General features: G+C 44.0%; 1 protein-coding gene across 1 annotated transcript; it reads right to left on the bottom strand.

Moving 5' to 3' along the window:
* Positions 1-3,692: 3,692 nt before the first annotated feature.
* On the bottom strand, positions 3,693-13,731 carry LOC127591314 (glutathione synthetase-like). The gene is given in 14 exon segments (XM_052051313.1): positions 3,693-3,831; positions 3,953-4,080; positions 4,217-4,406; positions 4,591-4,672; positions 5,971-6,165; positions 7,537-7,606; positions 7,702-7,779; positions 7,934-8,014; positions 8,484-8,600; positions 9,000-9,136; positions 10,812-10,887; positions 11,088-11,233; positions 11,336-11,468; positions 13,713-13,731. Coding segments are annotated over 12 exon segments (1,428 nt in total). The 5' UTR covers position 11,468; positions 13,713-13,731; the 3' UTR covers positions 3,693-3,831; positions 3,953-3,956.
* Between the last annotated feature and the right edge of the window lie 2,335 nt (positions 13,732-16,066).

A 16,066-nucleotide genomic window follows, 5' to 3' on the forward strand; every position in this document is an offset into this window, starting at 1 on the left:
AAAAAGAAAACACTTTCAGACCTTCAAGTCAAGTCAGCAGTATTTATAGAGCACTTTCAAACAGCCATCGCTGCATACAAAGTGCTGTACATGGAGCGATTTAACATGGTTGAAAGCACCAAACAGTAAAATCAAGAACAAATCTAAGTCTTCAGTGAAAACTCACATTGAACGTGTTCATTTTTTGGGCCCCTATCAGGCATGAGCGTCAGAATAGTTATCATTATTCTCCCTACAAAGTGCTGTACATGGAGCGATTTAACATGGTTGAAAGCACCAAACAGTAAAATCAAGAACAAATCTAAGTCTTCAGTGAAAACTCACATTGAACGTGTTCATTTTTTGGGCCCCTATCAGGCATGAGCGTCAGAATAGTTATCATTATTCTCCCTATTCCAGAACCACACCTCCCTACTGCTTGATCAAATGTATTTGTATGACAAATGTAATTTTTCTTAAATGATGACAATGCTAATTTTGAATTTTTAGGCTGGTTGAACTCCCAAAAGTTCAGTGTGTAAGAAAAAGGAGTGAGACTAATGTGATCCATATCCCAATGACAACAGCTTCAGGCGAGAAAATCACAAATGTTTTTTTTTTTGGATGTTCTCTTTCTTTTGGTGCTCTCCCAACAAAAACAAAAGGATGGCAGTTAGCACGCGTTTCCTGCGAGACATGATCTGGTGCTGACAGACCTCACCGGCAATGACCTTTGTTTCTGTTCGATGACCCCATTACCTCCACTGAGGAATGTGTCACACCCGCAAGTCAACACTATTAAGGATAAGAACAACAGGAAGACTCCTGGAGGGACAGAGGTTTTCCGGTAAGGAAACAGCCATAGTTGGAATGAGCAAAATTGTGTAATAATTGTGTTGATGTGAGTGCTTTCTTAACTGGAGGATTGCAAGCTTTCATGTACTGTAGTTCTAGGGCCCTATTTTCCTTCCCTGCGACAGTCTAGTGCAAAGTGCAGTCTAACTGTGCGCCATTGGAGGACAGAACACGTGAAATTGTAGCTGCCTCCCTCATTTGCATTAAAATCAGGGTGGTCGGATTTCACAACGACTTGAGATTGCCAAAGCAGAAATAGGCTCGCTGGGGCGGGGTCCGCGCATGACATCGGCAGGTAAACTGCAAGATCTTTCTTTGCGGATGCTGTCAATTGGAAACTGCCTTAGGCCAACGACAGTGCGTCCATGTGTGACCCATCTTCAGCTACTCGTCATGCCGCAAGGCCTATTGAGGTGATAATGATCAGAATTTGCTTAGTGAATTGATTTCGCCAATGATTCAGAGGGATTGTCCCATGTTGTTGTCAGATTTATGAAGGAAATTAATTTTTAGGTACTCAGAAATATTGTCTTGTTTTTGTCACCAAATTGCGAGATGCGCCATGGAGTGCGGCAGTCATGTCATAGCGCATCTGCCAATTTCACAGCGCCTTGTGATGTCCCTGGAAAAGGGCTGGAGGGAGGGAAATCTGGCCTACCTTGCTTAGGCTGCTGCCTTCGCCACCCAGACCGCAGATAAGCAGCAGCTGTACAGATTAGTTTAGTCATGGTAACTAAGCACCTGGGCCACACACTTGAGGTTCTAGGTTCAATTCTCAGTTGTGCCCTGAGAGTGGCTGGTGAGGATTCCAGGATGCACCATACCTCTTGGCCAAAGTCAGCCACGATCGGCTCCAGCCCAACCACCAGCCAAATGTGGATACGTGCTATGGAAAATATGGTAACCCACAGCTGTCCCTCATACGTTAAATGCGTTGGTGACAATAAATAAATAAATACAGAAAAAGTTTATTTGTTAATTTACAAGATCAAAAAGTAGCTGTGATTTGTTGAGCTCATGGACTTGGAAAGAAAAATAGCTTTGCTTTTACTGCCATCTAGTGAACTATTTGCTGAAATACAAGATACGGGGTTTCACCTCAAAGTCCTCAAGTGTACGTCCATCGATGCAAAACATGTTTCACCAATCAACTACCGTCTCAGCATAAAAATTTAAAACTAAGACGAAGTAAATAAATGTTTAGAGGTCTTGTTACAAGTCTTGGGAACGGGTTTATCAGTATGATACATCTTGGCTTGAAAATATGTACTCTAAACCACAAAGTCCTTCAAACTTGTCAGAAGAAGACAGCTGGGATGTTTCTCTTCTCCATTAAAAGTCCTGAAATAATTAAGATACACCTTTTACATTAAGTCACATCAATTTGTGTGTGTGTGCGTGTGTGTGTGTGTGTGTATTTGATAATAACAAGAGGGCATATTATTAACAACAGACAATGTCTGTAACAGTCCTAGAATTGACATCAAAGAGGGAAAATACAAAGAAGAGAATAGTTGCAGAAGAAGTCAAAGAATCTAGGCTATCATTTGGCTTGTCTGGTAAATATGTTGTATTCCGTGCTTGCTGGGAGAGGGTTGGATGGGCTGCACGGAATGCGTTGGCAGAGCACTGTCAGAAGATGGCTCAAACACATTTCTTCAGACCGGGTGCCTCAAGCTGCCATGAACAGGTGATGGTGAGCAGAGAGGTGTGACAACTTTTTTGAGGCAAATGTGACAGGAAAAATTCCAAGCGAAGATTGCACCGGTTGTCCGTTTGAGGTTCGAGCTGTGTCGTCAACACCAAAGGTCCACCAGGGATGCAGTATGTGAAATTGGACAAACTCATGGTGGTTGCCGAACAGGAGCAAGTGGATCAGAGATGCCCATCCGGGGCGTGATGGGGAGGAAACAGGCTTCCCTACTTTTAGGAAAGTCTCCTCATCAAGAATGCTGGCAGACCTGTTCCCAGACTACAGCCTTAAAGGGGAAGTCAATACAATACAATACAATACAATACAATACATGCTGATTTATATAGCGCTTTCACAACAGCGGCAGCTGTAACAAACCGCTTTACAAAACAGTTAACATAAAGTAAAATAATAAACACATAACATAAAATAAACATAACATAACATAACATAACATAACACAACATAACATAAAACACGGACAGTCATGCAGTTCTAATCACTTTTCCATCACACGCTTTGTTGTTTGAAGCGGTTTGAGATGAAAGAGGAGAGAATCAAAGTCTCCTTTAACCAGTGGATCAGAGACGTCATGCTCAAAATGTGCACACGTCGGCTACAAGCTAAGTTTCAAAGTCAACAAGAAGCTGTAGCATCCATTGACGACAAAGAGATTGGTTCACTTCTCCTGTCCCATGGAAATCCACTTCAATTCCAAGCGGCGACTCACGGTTCCAAATACGCATCGGCGCTCTTCGCCAACGCTCTTCTCTCCTCATCCTCAACTTCAGCGGCCATCCATCCAGCCGCACCAACGCCAACTGTCCAACAGCGCTGACATAGCCACTGAACAAATCGGGGTTGTGAAAAATGCTGTCAAGTAAAATATTTCCTTGACAATAATATGTTCAATATTTTATATACGGTAATATGCCCCCAGTCATCAAAACATGTTATTCCTGTTAATATTGCATTTGTGGAATATGAATTGAGCAGAAAAACTTTTTTTAATCCATCTCAGATAATGAGTCCAAAGACCGGAGAGGTGGTTTGGAGTCAGGTGATGAAATGCTCATTAATCCACGGTCAGCAGGATGGTGAAACTCACACTTGGTTGTCATAGCAAAACAGCAAACAGCCACGAGAACAGGCAAATAAGCTAAGGCAGAACTTATAGTCTGCTCCGGCAGAAGTCAGAGGGGATTCAAGAGAGAATATCGAGGCACGGAGGACAAGAGACGGCAACAGAAGATCAATCCATTGAAAGCTGCTGGAGCATCTTGCCTCAACGTGTGTTGAACAATCTGGCAATGAGAGTCAGAAGCAGAGCCTTCAATTAAGTGGGTGTGGCTAATTGGCAGAGCAGAGAGGATGCAACGTTGACTAATGGCGGGGGATTGTGTCAAACACAAGGTACATGTGCACCTTTTCAAAAGAGGAGCGGGTTGTCCAAGACTGCATATCCTGAAGCTACACCCCCATCCAAGTATTCTGAACTTTTCGTCCTCATAAGATAGCCCACACAATCGTTCATCAGCATGTCTTTACCCTGCCTGCACAAAAATGGCATGTGAGGATTCCACGGTAAACCTTTTGTTGTCTTTCTTTTCATCTCCTCAACCAATGCGAAACAAGCATTCTAATATTCAAAAAATCCAATCCGACGCAGAAGCAACAGTGACTGCTTACCTGACATAGGCTCCGAAGAAGCCCAGTTCACTTAGGCAAGAACTTATTTTGAGGGGCTTGCCTCTTCTGAGCAGGCAGTTGCGTGTCGGCACGGGCTGGATCTTATCCATCAATATGTAGGCCATTCGCTCCGCACTGTCCTTCACTTTGCCAAGGACTTCACAGATCTCTTGTCCGTAAATGTTGTTTCCTTGAAGTAAAGAAGTGTGGTTATGTTTTTTTTAGCAAGTTTAATTTTAGCGATCCATACAAAAATATCAGTAGCCCGAACTCATGACATTTTGCCCTGGTAAAGGCACAGCTTGAGCAGGGTAGAAAATGGACAGATGTTGTGTTCCATGATGAAAGGAATTATTTTATTTCTTGGACTGTACCTCCCCCCTCTCGCTGAGGCTTCAGAACAAACCGATCCGGTGTTGCCAAAGCCATCGCTACTGTTTCATCACCTTCTGCTCCCTTTAGTTAAAAAAAAAGAGAAGAGCTTTGCAACATTCACATGAATGCTCTGTAAAAAAAACTGCCTCCAAAAACGTATTTGCATTGCACATACAGATGAAGTCTAAACATTGCGAAAAAGTGGTTGGCTGTCAAAATGGTTGTTAAAAATAATTGTATAAATGGCCCCTGAGGTGCACTATCAGTATGTACGTATGTATGTAACATGTTTTTGGTCTCATCTCCTATGGAGGACGTTTCAAAATGCACTATAATTACATCTCTCCTCTTATCAAGAAAAAAGGAAAAAAAAAACAACAACAATAATTCATTCATTCATCTTCCGTACCGCTTGATCCTCACTAGGGTCGCGGGGGGTGCTGGAGCCTATCCCAGCTGTCTCCGGGCAGTAGGCGGGGGACACCCCGAATCGGTTGCCAGCCAATCGCAGGGCACACATAGACAAACAACCATCCACGCTCACACTCACACCTAGGGGACAATTGAGAGTGTTCAATCAGCCTGCCATGCATATTTTTGGAATGTGGGAGGAAACCGGAGCACCCGGAGAAAACCCACGCAGGCCCGGGGAGAACATGCAAACTCCACACAGGGAGGCCGGAGCTGGAATCGAACCCGGTACCTCTGCACTGTGAAGCCGACGTGCTAACCACTGGACTACCGGGCCGCCCTAACAACAATAATAATAATAATAATAATAATTAAATGATGTGACAAACAATTGTAAATAGCACTGCGATTTATCAATTTTGTATTTATATTGCACTTAATTGAACGGTGTTTGTTTGTTTTTTCTTCTTTCTTCTTTCTACCGACATTCTTGCTGCTGGAGGCTGTAAATTTCCCCAGTGTGGGACAAATAAATGATATCTTATCTTATCTTATCTTATCTTATCTTATCTTATCTTATCTTATCTTATCTTATCTTATCACATGCACATGCATAAATGATATCTTATCTTATCTTATCTTATCTTATCTTATCTTATCTTATCACATGCACATGCACATGCACATGCACATGCACATGCACATGCACATGCACATGCACATGCACATGCACATGCACATAAAAGCTGCAGCACACCAAAGCGGTGCCTCCAAAAATGTGTTTGCATTGCACATACAGATGATGTCCAAATAGTTTAGACACTCCTTTCTATGGGCATGCATTTGGAGTTTGGCATTTGAGGCATTCCTGTGATTTTGGACGATATAAATAAAGTTGACGTGACAATGCACAGTCTTTACCATGTTGCACAAACACTAAATAAAATGTTTAAAAAAATGTTGCTCACCATGTCGAGAGTGTAGAGGCCAGCAAAGGTGGCCCTCACTTGCTCCGCTACTTGCGGCTGATCGGGGAAGAAATGCTCCAGAACACCGGGCTTAGCAAGCACCTGCTGGATCTTCTTTGTTCCAGTCAGGTGGGTGCTGATATCCGGACACTTCACAGCCAAAGAGACCTCCATCATCAGGCGGGCATCCCAGGCCTCGAAACAAAGAGATGCAGCTATTAAAAGTGACACCTGTGTGGTTTATCTTTATGATCATGATGAGAAAATTATTTCAGGTTTACTTTACTTTGGGAAGCAAACTCCACACAGGGAGGCCAGAGCTGGAATCCAAACCTGCATCTCTACACTGTGAGGCCGAAGTGCTAACCAGTCGACCGGAGTGCTGACTATCTGCACCTTTATCCAGATCAAAATAGTTTTTTTTCCCTTTACCTATGCGGCGCGCCAGCCGAGCCCAAGAGTTTCAGATCGGTTTGTATTATCCTGATAATTATGTCCTTTTGACAAAACGACTGCAGTGAAAAGGGGTAAACAAATTTCAAGGTGATTCCACAATAGTCATCAGTTTGGCTTTCATGGTGTCAGGTTGAAAGTGATCTCCTCAAATCATCCACACTTGTCAGGTGAAGCTGGATGTCATTTGGTATTCTTACAGAGAGTGTTAATCCTGCCATGTTAAAACTATGTCAAAAAAGTGATTAAATGCATCCTGCTGTCATATTTACAAAATAAATGAAAGACAAGGGCAGCCCGGGAGTCCAGTGGTTAGCACGACGGCTTCACTGTGCAGAGGTAGCGGGTTCGATTCCAGCTCCGGCCTCCCTGTGTGGAGTTTGCATGTTCTCCCCGGGCCTGCGTGGGTTTTCTTCGGGTGCTCCGGTTTCCTCCCACGTTCCAAAAAAAACATGCGTAGCAGGCTGATTGAACACTCTAAATTGTCCCTAGGTGTGAGTGTGAGTGCAAATGGTTGTTCGTTTCTGTGTGCCCTGCGATTGGCTGGCAACCGATTCAGGGTGTCCCCCGCCTACTGCCCGAAGACAGCTGGGATAGGCTCCAGCACCCCCGCGACCCTAGTGAGGATCAAGCGGCTCGGAAGATGAATGAATGAATGAAAGACAATGACATCCACCACACATAACAGAAGAACGCAGAATCTGCGTGCACCTTGATCAAATTCACCAAAATCTCATTTCGCGACATGCACCACAACTTAGACCAGTTTCATTCAAGAATTCTGCAAAATGCAGGCCTGAATGTAGCATTTGAGACAAGAGTCAACTCATTGGCAAATGGCCGACTTAACCTATTATCATCAAAATAATGATAAAGACTTGCGCGCTTCCTTGGCCTGAGGATGTTCTAAATGTGTTTGCACAATAGGCATACATTGAAGAATGAAGATATTGATGAATCACCAGCACACACAAACTAGTGCACGTGCATTTTTAGTGAATGAGGCTCATTGCGAGTGGAGGATTCCGGAAACATTTGCTTTCTTGTGTTAAAAGTTCATCATGATACCCACGTCTGATTAAAAGCTGTTGCGGTTTCCCTTCAAGTAATTACCCTTTTAGACTTGTAGTGCTGAGGCAAATACCCATTCCTGAAGTACACGACTGCAACTTCTTGACAATCACTGAATTTGTGGTAGAACAGAAATGTATCAAAACAAGCCAAAACACAGTCCGCACAGGTCTTCGTGTTGGCTATGAATGGATGGAAGAAACTTACACAAACAGCCTCTTATTCTTGTCAAGGTTTCCAGATGCAGAGACGTCCTCAAAACGCTTTCGTATGGTGGCAATATTCCTGGAACACATTGAAAACTGTGAGATTATCATGACATGAAAAATGAACAGTGAGCCAAGGATGCATTTTGCAGCAGAGGTTTCAAGGTTTCATTCATTTCATTTCACCAAGGTTACGCAAGACACTGTGAATGTCTTAAGTAATCACACTTTACCTTTTCCACAGCTCATTCTCGACTATCCGTTGATCAAAGATATTGATCTGATTCTCCTCAGCCAGGAACATCACAACTGCTCTTTAAGGACAAGAGGGCTCCTGTTAAACACTACGCCACTACAGTACATAAATACATTCACATACACATGAGAAATGTGGTTCATAATGGTAAAAAAAAATCGCTACCTTTGGAAAGCCCAATAAATATGATGAGAAATTAAATATTATTTATACATGTTTGTGTGGTTCTGTTCGTGACCAACAGGTGGCACTGTGAGGCTACTCCTGCAGTGGCACACCTGTTGGTCATTGTGTCATCAGTGAGTGTTTTGTTCAAAGGACTCCCTGCCCGACCAGTCGGTGTCGGGTCATTGTTATCTCACTGTAACCACGTTGTGTTTGTATTTTTGTTAAACACATTTTGTTAAGTGCACCCTCGCATGTCTCCCTACTTTTTGGGGTCCTCCATCTACCACCTCGCAAATGTGTCAATAAAAGCTTTTATTCGACAATGACGTGTTGTTCAAGAAGGTTGTCAGTGGACGTACCGCTTTGATCCATAGAGCTCCCATGCCTTGGCCAAAGCCTTGGCCAGACCTTCCGAAGGGTTGTTATCAATGATGCGCTGGCTCTCTTCCAACTGTCAAGTGACCTTAAGGATATGTCTGTTTCAGCAACACAAACAAATTTGTTGTCAACATTAATTGAACAGAAAATTCAAGAAGAAGGTCAGTGTTAGAAATTATGTGCAAATTTAGAGGTCAAACACAACTTGGGTTTTGAAATAGTTTTGAGACTCTCTTCCAGGGTCAAACTGTTGGTTTTAAAGCAAGATTTTAACTGATTGAGCACTCAAAATTGTCCCGAGGTGTGAGTGTGAGTGTCTCTGTGTGCCCTGCGATTGGCAGGCAACGGGTAAAGGGTATCCAACACTGACTGTACGAAGACGGCTGGGATCGACTCCAGCACGCCCCGCGACCCTTGTCAGGATAAAGCGGATCAGAAAATGGATGGATGGATGGATGGATGGATGGATGGATGTTGACAACTACTTTGTACGTTACCGGTGTACATCAGGTATACGTGCGGCGACACCTCCAGCAGCAGCAGCAAAGGTGTTGATTTCGATCTGTTTCAGAGAGGTGTGCCCATCCTTCTGTTCCCACATGTAGTCTGATCGATTTAAACCCAACGCAATTGACTGGAAAGAGGGCAAAGAATACCACTTGAGAGACGGATACTTTAATGAAGACATTGTCGTCATTGTGACCTCTAAAATGAAGCTTGTTTGTCCTATTATATAAAAAAAAATCCTCGTCTCACCCCTCGGGTGGTGTCCATCCCCCATTCAGCTTGGGTTCTCTACTAGAGGCCAGGAAGCTTGAGGGTTCTGCACAGTATCCTTGCTTTTCCCAGCACTGCGCTTTTCTGGACTGAGACGTCTGATGTTGTTCCCGGGATATGTTGCAACCACTCATCTAGTTTGGGGGTCACTGCCCCGAGTGCTCCAATCACCACAGGCACGACTGTCACCTTTACCTTCCAGGCTCTCTCCAGCTCCTCTCTGAGCCCTTGGTATTTCTCGAGTTTCCCGTGTGTGTGTGTGTGTGTGTGTGTGTATATATATATATATATATATATATATATATATATATATATATATATATATATATATATATATGTGTGTATATATTTAAATATATATATATATATATATATATATATATATATATATATATTTAAATATATACACACACACACACACACCAACGTACACTAGGGGTGTCAAACTAATTTTTGTCGTGGGCCGCATTTGAGTTACCGTTTCCCTTGGAGGGCTGTTATGACTGAAACCACTGAAACCATATAAAAATTCAATAATTGGTAACAAGAAAATGTTTACAATATGGATGTTATTTATTACATGTGAGAATTTTAAATTTTGGGAGATATTTTAGCAAGCATCATGGAAGTTGACATGTTTGATTTGCTTTCGCGGGCCACATAAAATGATGTGTGGGGCCAGATCTGGCCCCCGGGCCTTGAGTTTGATACCTGTGATACACACACACACACACGCATATAAGTAGTACTGTAATTCAAATGTGTAAAACTATATGTAAATATGTAATATGTAAAATGAGTGTGTTTCTTTTTTATTTATTCTGCATGGATGTAGTCCACGGTAGTTTGACATATTAAGTGGAATATGGCTAGTGCATTGATCGGGCACGTTTCATTCTATGCACCTTCCATTCAAGGAATGGGAATGATGAAGCTAATTCAGTTGCAATCAATAGTGCTGTGAATGTGTCTTATTATATTTTTACACGGGCGGCCCGGTAGTCCAGTGGTTAGCACGTCGGCTTTACAGTGCAGAGGTACCGGGTTCGATTCCATCTCCGGCCTCCCTGTGTGGAGTTTGCATGTTCTCCCCGGGCCTGTGTGGGTTTTCTCCGGGTGCTCCGGTTTCCTCCCACATTCCAAAAACATGCGTAGCAGGCTGATTGAACACTCTAAATTGTCCCTAGGTGTGAGTGTGAGTGCGGATGGTTGTTCGTCTCTGTGTGCCCTGACTGGCAACCGGTTCAGGGTGTCCCCCGCCTACTGCCCGAAGACAGCTGGGATAGGCTCCAGCACCCCCCGCGACCCTAGTGAGGATCAAGCGGCTCGGAAGATGAATGAATGAATATTTTTACACCCCCGGGCTTGGATGACATTGCTTAGTCTTAGTGACAATGGACTATAGCGTGAGTGTTGTGATATGATGAGTTTGTGGATTTTTTTTCACTAAGCCACAGAGCACCATGTTCACTGAATGCATGCTTCGCTCATCAAGTTTGACAAGCAGGTTTGACCGGGTTGGAATTACCTACCTGCAGCCTTCCCTCTTTGAGGACATGTTGGTGTATCTTGAACAACTGTGCAGTGAAATCATCCACAGTAATTGTGCTAGAACACAAAAATGTGTCAAAATAAAAGGTGTTATATTTTATGACAAAGATGCCAAAATAATGTCATCATAATGTTTTAGAGAAAGTTTGTCTAAATCAAGAACATATTTTCTGCTGAAAAAAAAACTACTTCGCTTCATGATGACTCTGTTCAGCTATGATGTGTGATTAGACCTCAATATGAGGTCAAAGTCACACCTGGCAAGCGCCTCTTGCAGGAAATCAGGATCCTGGCTGATCTTATCCACCAACGTGTTGAAGTGAATTTGCACTTCCATGGCTTGGAGGAAAATGGCTTTTGGCATTGGCGTGGGGAAGAGCGTGATGGGAGCATGCGTCACCTCCTAAAATGCAAACAACACAAGTGATCAGCTGGCCCATTTTCCTTCCCTTCACCAAATTTTGTCACCATAAAAAATATTTTCAAAAAGACGGGAAACTCTCACTTCTGATGAGTTGGGGGATTCTTTAAGCCTCACAATGAAGCCGTGCAAAAGTGCTGAATCTTCTGCCACTTGAGCAAGTTCATTTATTAAGGTGGTGTTCGTCAGTAAATCATTTTGTCTCCCCTCAGCCATTCTGATTGGATTGAGTTTTAAGACACGTGAAACACAGTCAAAGTGGATGGAAATCTGCAATAAAAACATCCATTTGTTCTTACACGTGTTATCTCATCCTGTCATTAATCAATCAGAACATTAACCCTTTCACGCACCCTGTAACCTTATCATATGGTCAACTGTCCACTGTAGTGACCGCTGTCCCTAAAAGGGTTATTAATAACTTTGATTTTGAGATGGCGTTGATGATATGCTTAGCTTTGATTTTAAAAACACTCCATCAAACACACGTTACTCAATACAATATGGACAAAAATGGTACATGCAATACATCTTGCGTTGCATGCACAAATATCTGTGCATGCATCGCATACTCCGGGATTAAAAAAAATTATCAATCTCCCAAATCAATCATCTCAATCAATACTTGTTTGGTTTTCACAATTCAAACCATGTTGTTAATCACTCGATAATGCTCATCAAATGTCAGTTTAGGAAAAAAATATCAGCTGTTGAGGAATGGGAGCTGTCAATTTGCTCTTGGTTCTTTTATCCCTCTATAAGGTGGAAGAAGACCCAACACCACCTTGTCTTTTCTTCAGTTTATCACAACGCAACACGAATCGATTCGGGCTCCTGTGAGTCTCAGATTTCATCAGGAAGCCCCGAGCAACTACAGTCACACATACATATAGGCATTTATTCATCTTCCAAAACGCTTGATCCTCACGAGGGTAGCGGGGGGTGCTGGAGCCTATCCCAGCTGTCTCTGGGCAGTAGGCGGGGGACACCCTGAATCAGTTGCCAGCCAATCGCAGGGCACACGGAGACGAACAACCATCCACTCCCACACTCACACAGAGGGACAATTTAGAGTGCCCAATCAGTCTGCCATGCATGTTTTTGGAATGTGGGAGGAAACCGGAGCACCCGGAGAAAACCCACGCAGGCCCGGGGAGAACATGCAAACTCCACACAGGGAGGCCGGAGCTGGAATCGAACCCGGTACCTCTGCACTGTGAAGCCGACGTGCTAACCACTGGACTACCGGGCCGCCGGTGCCCATATAGGCATAGTATGTTCATTCATTCATTCATTCATCTTCCGAACCGCTTGATCCTCACAAGGGCCGCGGGGGGTGCTGGAGCCTATCCCAGCTGTCTCCGGGCAGTAGGCAGGGGACACCCTGAATCGGTTGCCAGCCAATCGCAGGGCACACAGAGACAAACCACCAACCACGCTCACACTCACACCTAGGGACAATTTAAAGTGTTCAATCAGCCTGCCACGCATGTTTTTGGAATGTGGGAGGAAACCGGAACACCCGGAGAAAACCCACGCAGGCCCGGGGAGAACATGCAAACTCCATACAGGGAGGCCGGAGCTGGAATCAAACCCGGCACCTCTGCACTGTAAAGCCGACGTGCTAACCACTGGACTACCGGGCCGCCGGTGCCCATATAGGCATAGTATGTTCATTCATTCATTCATTCATCTTCCGAACCGCTTGATCCTCACAAGGGTCGCGGAGGGTGCTGGAGCCTATCCCAGCTGTCTCCAGGCAGTAGGCAGGGGACACCCTGAATCAGTTGCCAGCCAATCACAGGGCACACAGAGACGAACAACCATCCACGCTCACACTCACACCTAGGGACCATTTAGAGTGTTCAATCAGCCTGCCACGCATGTTTTTGGAATGTGGGAGGAAACCGGAGTACCCGGAGAAAACCCACGCAGGCCCGGGGAGAACATGCAAACTCCACACAGGGAGGCCGGAGCTGGAATCGAACCCGGTACCTCTGCACTGTGAAGCCGACGTGCTAATCACTGGACTACCGGGCCGCCGGTGCCCATATAGGCATAATATGTTAATTATGTTAATTAGGGGCGGGCAGTCCTTCCCCTTATTTAAAAATCAGAGACAAAGAAAGTCAAGCAAAGTTCGATCTTGACATAATGACAAAGTATAGACCACTGCTGCTGGTCCACAAATCTTGAGATTAGGGTTCCTCTTCGAAGGCACTTGACAGCCTTCAGGGACTTTTACGAGGTGGTGGGGGCAAGAAAACCCTCGGGGGGGCTGTTAATTAACCAAGTGAAAATAGGATCTAAATGCAGATGTTCAGGACAGAGACTAGTATCAATAGCTCTCATAGCAAGGTGAAATTCCTCAACAATGTTCTACTACTACTTCTAGCGGAATAATTCCTTAACACAGCAAAATGAAATAATCAACGATATAATTAGATTGAAAGCTGCTTACCTTTGAACGGTTTGCTAGACTTAGATCTTTGTTTTTGATCTTGATTTAAGTTTTGGTATGCACTTTCACTGCTTCGCGGATAACACCCAGCGCTACCTCTCCAGCATACCTGATGCCTCTCCTACCCTCCTCCCTCTCACGCTGCCTCTCAGAAATCAAATCTTGGTTTACCCATAACTTCCTCAAACTTAACAGCGATAAAACAGAACTCCTTCTCGTCGGTAGCAAATCCACCCTGCACAAAGCCGACAGTTTCTCCCTCATAATTGATAGCTCCACTGTTTCCCCTCCCCTTAAGGTTAAGAGCCTGGGTGTCACCCTTGATAGCTCACCATCTTTCCACTCCCACATCGATAACATGACCCGACCCGCATATTCCCACCTCCATATATCAATCGTCTCCGTTCCTCTCTCACCCCTCCCACCACTGCCATCCTTGTCCACAGTCTCGTCATCTCCTATATTGATTATTGCAATTCACTTCTTTTCGGTGCCCATCACAAATTCCTCCATAAACTTTAACTGGTCCAGAATTCTTCAGCTAGGATCATCACTAGAACCCCTTCCTTACATCACATAACCCCCATCCTCCGACAGCTCCACTAGTTCCCCGTCAAACTTAAAATCAACTTCAAAATCCTTCTCTATACATTTAACGCCATCCATAACCTTGCCCCCCCCCACACCCCCACATCTGTCTGATCTTCTTCAAATTTTCAAATTTACATTCCCCCAGGTCCTCATCCTCCCTCCATCTCTGTGTACCCTCAGTTCCTGTGCCGATGTAAGAGAAGGGTTAAATGGAAGCGCCACCCACATTCACTGCCACCTGAAACAGAACCTCATGACCCCTCAACTGAGACCCGCTGTTAAGCCGACAGAAAAGGACTCTGCCCAGGACAAAAAACAGAAAAGGCCAGAGGCTACCTTGCAGCCAACTCAACCGAATTAAGTCGGGCTAACCCAAAGCAGTAACCCTCCAAAAAGAACCAAACAAACAAATACTAATCAAGATGACAAGACTGCAATTGACAAATGCCACTGTTCAAGTAATGTAATGTAAAATAAGCACAAAACAAACTTTTTTTCAATCATTTTTATTTCCATTGGATAAAACACACAGACCCTGCACAATCTTCACTCGGTCTAAAACATGAAACAGATAAAAAGGTCCAACATAAAGTGTCCGAAAAGGCACTGCCTTTCTTTAGGCCTCGAAAATAACTGTGCATGGCGTCATCCTCGTAGAACCAACCTTGATTATCAGGTTTTGCGGGTTACACATGTACCGATTTTTTTTTTAATCTAGTTTTTGTCGTGACCGATTTCTAAAAGGTGAGAGATCCCACAGATGACGAAGAATCAAAATGAACCGTATGTGCTTACTCCTGGCCTTTGTGGAGTTCTCGAGATTAACAACACGGCACACCACTCATACTGCATGCATAACGTCTGTCATTGTACCAAGACTGACTGACTATCACAGCTTCTTAGGAGGACAAAAAATAATAATAATAATAAAGTCACGCAACACAGCCTGGGATAATCCCTCAGGATAGTCTTATGGGCCGTTCACACGGCACACATTTGCTCCGGTGCTGCACCGAGATATTTTGTTGCGGGATATTTTGCACCGCAGCAAATTGTGTGGAGCGTTCACACATACAAAGCCGCTGAGCAGGGCAGCCCCGGTACAGTGTCAGGGCTGCCCCACTTGCGTTCACACGGCAGTTTCTGCAGCAGAGCAAAACGACAGAAAACAAACGAGCTGTCGTTGGTTCTTTTTAAAACGTACTGTATAAACACAACTCAAGCGACTACGGGTCAAATTTGGTCCGGTATAAGCTCTTTTCCGGGGCTACGCCGGAGCTAATTTGCACGTATGAACGCTCTACTGGGGCAGCCCCGGTGCAGCACCGGACCAAATCTTGCCGTGTGAACAGCCCTTTAGAGAGATCTGAGAGTGGAGCCTTTGCTGTGTATGACGGCAAGAGAGCGGAAATACTCAAATGTGTCCCGATTGTCAGTATGTGTGTAGCACGCTTAAAAAAAGTTTGGAGTGTTCATAAACAGCGCAGTAACACAACAGTCCCACCAGATGGACATACAGTACTTGTCAATGTTTGACACGCTGATCACACTCAAAAAGAATCCAGTACCTTGAGCCAGTAAAGACAACGATTGAGTTCGTAAACTCACACTAAAAATGCTTTTCGTTGCTTGAGTATGTCCTAGAGTAAAAAAAAAAAAAAAATCACATTTGCTATCATTTCACAAACATAAGACAAAAGTCCTATCAGTTGAAGACTGTTGAAGACTAGATGGACACAGTTAACAATTCTCTTATACTTTTA

The sequence above is a fragment of the Hippocampus zosterae genome, chromosome 2 (genome assembly GCF_025434085.1).
Source record: "Hippocampus zosterae strain Florida chromosome 2, ASM2543408v3, whole genome shotgun sequence".
Classification (NCBI taxonomy): Eukaryota; Metazoa; Chordata; class Actinopteri; order Syngnathiformes; family Syngnathidae; genus Hippocampus; species Hippocampus zosterae.